Here is a 4,675-nt window from a genome sequence, read left to right on the forward strand (position 1 = left end):
AACCACCGACTAATCCGGAGATCGGGTCTAATCCCTTTGTGTCCGGTGTAGGGGCTGGCCACAATGGAGACCCGCAATCCGGCTCGGACAATGGTCAAGCGCTCAGCCAAGCGGAACCGAGTGGCCAGAGCGTGAATGGAGAGCGTGGAGGGCCAGCGGAGAAAGCGGGGGAGGGTTATGAACATAAAACCCCTGTCCCTCCTACTGGCCAGGTCCCGGTCACCAAACCCGTCACCTCCTTCTCGCTGAGGCTGAAAAACACTGGAGAGAAATTCGTGGTGGACTCGGCCGTGAAGAGACAGAGAGAGGAGGACACACACGTTGACCAACCGGCCCCCGTGGAGGGGGCACCGGCGGAAGGTCACTCTGACCCAGAAATCCAAACAAACACTCATCCTCATCAAGTAGACCCGCACAACACAAAACTCACCCCCTCTTCCAAAACACTCCAACACCACAACAAAACCTCACCCCTCAACGACATCGTGTCGGGGGTGCTGTGGTCCAAACACCTGGACGACTCCTGCCCGCACAGCAATGGGCTGGAACCCAAAGAGCTGGCCTCGTGGCGGCGGAAGGCGGCGGGGATGCAGGTGGTGGGGGTGGAGGAGGGGTGCGGGAGGATGCAGAACAGGCTGGTGACCTTCAAGGACGGCAGCAAGGCCTGCGCCAGGTACCGACTCAACACGGACCAGATCCAGGGCGAAGTCTACTCCTACTACCTGGCCCGTCTCCTCAACATCACCAACCTGCCGCCCGCGGTTCTCCTGCCCGTGGATACCTTGTCCCCGCAGTGGAGAACGGTTCACCTGGAGATGTCCATGGCCCAGTGGGCGGACGGGCGCCTGGTGGTGCTGACCCGCTGGCTGGACAACCTCAACCCTTCCTACATTCCACAGGAGCTGCGCGAAGAGGACCGCAAGCTCCACCCCACTGTGGACGTCCTGGGCAAGAAGAACGCCCAGGAATTGTGTGACCTCCTGCAGTGGTCCGACCTCATCGTCTTCGACTATCTGACGGCCAACCTTGACCGCCTCGTGAACAACATGTTCAACAGACAGTGGAACGCCGAGATGATGAACAACCCCGCGCACAACTTGGAAAGAACTAAAGACGGGAGCCTGGTGTTTCTGGACAACGAGTCTGGGCTGTTCCACGGCTACAGGCTCCTGGAGAAATACCACAGCTACCACGAGTCTTTGCTGAACTCTGTGTGTGTGTTTCGCGAGAGTACAGCCAAGGCTGTCAAAGTGTTGCACGAGTCTAAGAGTGTAGGCGAGGAGCTTCACAAGCTGTTTACCGAAGGGGAAGTTCACCACAGACACCTGCCCAGTATACCCGAGAAAAACGCCAGCGTTCTGAAGGACAGGTTGGCGCGAGTGTATGACCAAATAGTCAAGTGTGAGAAGATGTACGGACATCGGTAGCACTGGCTGAGTGTGAGTGGTGTGTGAGAGTGTGGATGATTGTGTGTGTGTGTGTGTGTGTGTGTGTGTGTGTGTGTGTGTGTGTGTGTGTGTGTGTGTGTGTGTGTTAGAAAACACTGAAAACAGAGAGAGAGGGGAGTGTTTGTGGGGGATGCCACAGCGTGTGCGTGTACGAGAGAGAGAGAGAGAGAGAGAGAGAGAGAGAGAGAGAGAGAGAGAGAGAGAGAGAGAGAGAGAGAGAGAGAGAGAGAGAGAGAGAGAGAGCGAGAGCAAGAGCGAGAGAATGAAACAAACTTGAAAGTTACTTGTGAACAATTTAAAGAAACGCGAAAGACTGATCGAGAAAATACACGCAAAAGGTTTAAAGAGAGAATGAATCATTATACTCCTAATGATTAACCCTGAATGAATTGTGATAATTTATGTGAAATGTGTATATTATTATATATCACGAACCCACGATGACTCATTGACCGTCAATTGACCTGTGTGCATATCAACCATGCCGTAATTATGTGACTATTCGTGTAAAGCACGCAGCTACAGCAAAACGAAAGTGAGATTTTGGTGTGTAACAAAAACTGAAATTATCTCACACAGCACACCTCCAAACCAAGGCGCCTTGTCTGTGTCTGAAATAGTGTGTATGTGTATGCTAATGAATTATCTTATGTTTAACGTCCTTCCCATGTAAATGACAATGGAGACTATGTTAGGTATATATATATATATACTTGGTAACAGTTCCTTGCACTCTAAATTGAAGGGTTGGACTTTTTTTCAACAAAAGCAATAATTCTGCGGAAAAAACCCATTGCTTTTTGTCCAAAAGTCCATACTCTAAAGTGAAGTGTTCCGCTTTCGAACACACTTACTGGAACCAGTTTTGAACACATTGTGGACGGGCGCTGTGGCGTGGTGGTAAGACGTCGGCCTCTTAATTGGAAGGTCGAGGGTTTGAATCCCGGCCGCGGCCGCCTGGTGGGTTAAGTGTGGAGATTTTTCCGATCTCCCAGGTCAACTTATGTGCAGACCTGCTAGTGGCTTATCCCCCTTCGTGTGTACACGCAAGCACAAGACCAAGTGCGCACGGAAAAGATCCTGTAATCCATGTCAGAGTTCGGTGGGTTATGGAAACACGAAAATACCCAGCATGCCTACTCAACAAAAGCGGAGAGAAGCTGACTATGCTCACATAGTATAGTGTGGGGAACCCAAATGGGCAAACGAGCTCACACGTAACCAGAAAATTCTGGAACGCTGAAGAAGAAGTAGAAGAACACATTGTACACTATAGTACATGCATGGTAGATATGCTAATAGCAAAAGTCACGCACATGGTGAACACTACTGTCCTATGTCACAATGTGTTCAAAACTGGTCACAGAAAGTGTGTTCTGAAGTGGAACCTTTGGTCAAAAAGATTTTTTTGTGCTGAAAGAATGTTTTTATAGAAAACTGTCCAACACTATTCCAAAAGCAGCCAGGCTGCTGTTTTTTCTCTTTTCTTTTTTATAGCTATTTTATGTCTAAGTGGAAGGATGCTTTTAAACCAATATGAAAAGCCTAGGCGGAGCTATAAGGTGATTGAGAAGTTTGTTTACACGGGAAGGAGGGTACCTTTTATCTGAGAAGAACTCGTGCTGACTACCTTATAGTGTGAATGTGATTAAAAGGTTTTGTCCTTCCAATGCTGCAACTTGGATCAGTTCAAATGTCGAACCATAAATGATGAAGGTAATGAAGGCCGCAGTGCTATTGAAACTCTTACCAAAATCAAATTTATAGAACACTGTCAAATAAGAGGCTTTATTTTGTGCTCAGTTCTGTAGTCAACACTAAAAGGACATTTTCCTTTGGTAGAGAAGAATGAGGTTTTTAGATTCGAAGGTAATAACGGCAAACCGTAAAAATAAACCCACCCAATTAAATAAAATAACATAAAAATAAAAACTAGGAACTTGTTTTAAAGTATAATTACATTCCCCATGCAAAAAGAACTCGATTTCAAAAAGAGAGAAAACAAAATCTTGATTTTGCCATAGCTGCTATAACAGAAAATTGAGGAAAACAAATCGAGATCGATTAGTTGAACTGATCCACGTTATTGCTACATCTTTTTACATTTAGTCAAAACTTGACTAAATGTTTTAACATAGAGGAGGAATCGAGACGAGGGTCGTGGTGTATGTGTGTGTGTGTGTGTCTGTCTGTCTGTCTGTGCGTGTGTGTGTGTAGAGCGATTCAGACCAAACTACTGGACCGATCTTTATGAAATTTTACATGAGAGTTCCTGGGAATGATATCCCCGGTTTTTTTTTGGTTTTTTTCGATAAATACCTTTGATGACGTCATATCCGGCTTTTTGTAAAAGTTGAGGCGGCACTGTCACACCCTCATTTTTCAATCAAATTGATTGAAATTTTGGCCAAGCAATCTTCGACGAAGGCCGGACTTCGGTATTGCATTTCAGCTTGGTCATTAAAAATCTGAAAATTGCAAAAAAAATTTTTTTTTTATAAAACGATCCAAATTTACGTTCATCTTATTCTTCATCTTATTCCTTGTCGGTTCCTGATTCCAAAAACTTATAGATATATGTTTGGATTAAAAACACGCTCAGAAAGTTAAAACGAAGAGAGGTACAGAAAAGCGTGCTATCCTTCTCAGCGCAACTACTACCCCGCTCTTCTTGTCAATTTCACTGCCTTTGCCACGAGCGGTGGACTGACGATGCTACGGTCTTGCTGAAAAATTGCATTGCGTTCAGTTTCATTCTGTGAGTTCGACAGCTTGACTAAATGTTGTATTTTCGCCTTACGCGACTTGTTATATGTTTATATTTTGTAGGGGTGACGGGGAAAGAAGGGGCCAAGGGGAATTTGGGGATCTTGTAACCTAAATGGTTTGTGTTCATTCTTACTTGTTTGAGATTACTATTATATGTATTTACTGTTTGTTGCCGATGAAATCAAATTGTGTGTGCATGACTGTGACTGATATTACAAACGATGACGATTGAACTTGGACATCATTTGTTGAATTTTGAATATTTTGACAAACATGGAATGTTATTTAGGTATGTGTGTGTGTGTGAGTGCGTGTGTGTGTGTGTGTGTGTGTGTGTGTGTGTTTGTGTGTGTGTGGGAGTGTGTGTGTGTACGTGTGTGAGTGCGTGTGTGTGTGTGTGTGTTCGTTCGTTCGTTCTTCTTGTTCCTGTCCTTCGGTGTGTATATATATATACATTT

The 4,675-nt window shown here is 45.5% G+C and overlaps 1 protein-coding gene across 4 annotated transcripts in view; it reads left to right on the forward strand.

The window, feature by feature from the left end:
- LOC138962074 (four-jointed box protein 1-like) overlaps window positions 1-4,456 on the forward strand; it is an 89,477-nt gene extending 85,021 nt beyond the window's left edge. For all 4 annotated transcript variants that reach the window (XM_070333783.1, XM_070333782.1, XM_070333784.1 and 1 more), the window contains one exon: window positions 1-4,456. This exon is cut by the window's left edge and continues 953 nt beyond it. In XM_070333783.1, coding sequence (XP_070189884.1) covers window positions 1-1,427 — 1,427 coding nt within the window. In that variant the 3' untranslated portion in view covers window positions 1,428-4,456.
- The last annotated feature ends 219 nt before the right edge of the window (window positions 4,457-4,675 follow it).

The sequence above is a fragment of the Littorina saxatilis genome, linkage group LG3 (genome assembly GCF_037325665.1).
Source record: "Littorina saxatilis isolate snail1 linkage group LG3, US_GU_Lsax_2.0, whole genome shotgun sequence".
NCBI lineage: Eukaryota > Metazoa > Mollusca > Gastropoda > Littorinimorpha > Littorinidae > Littorina > Littorina saxatilis.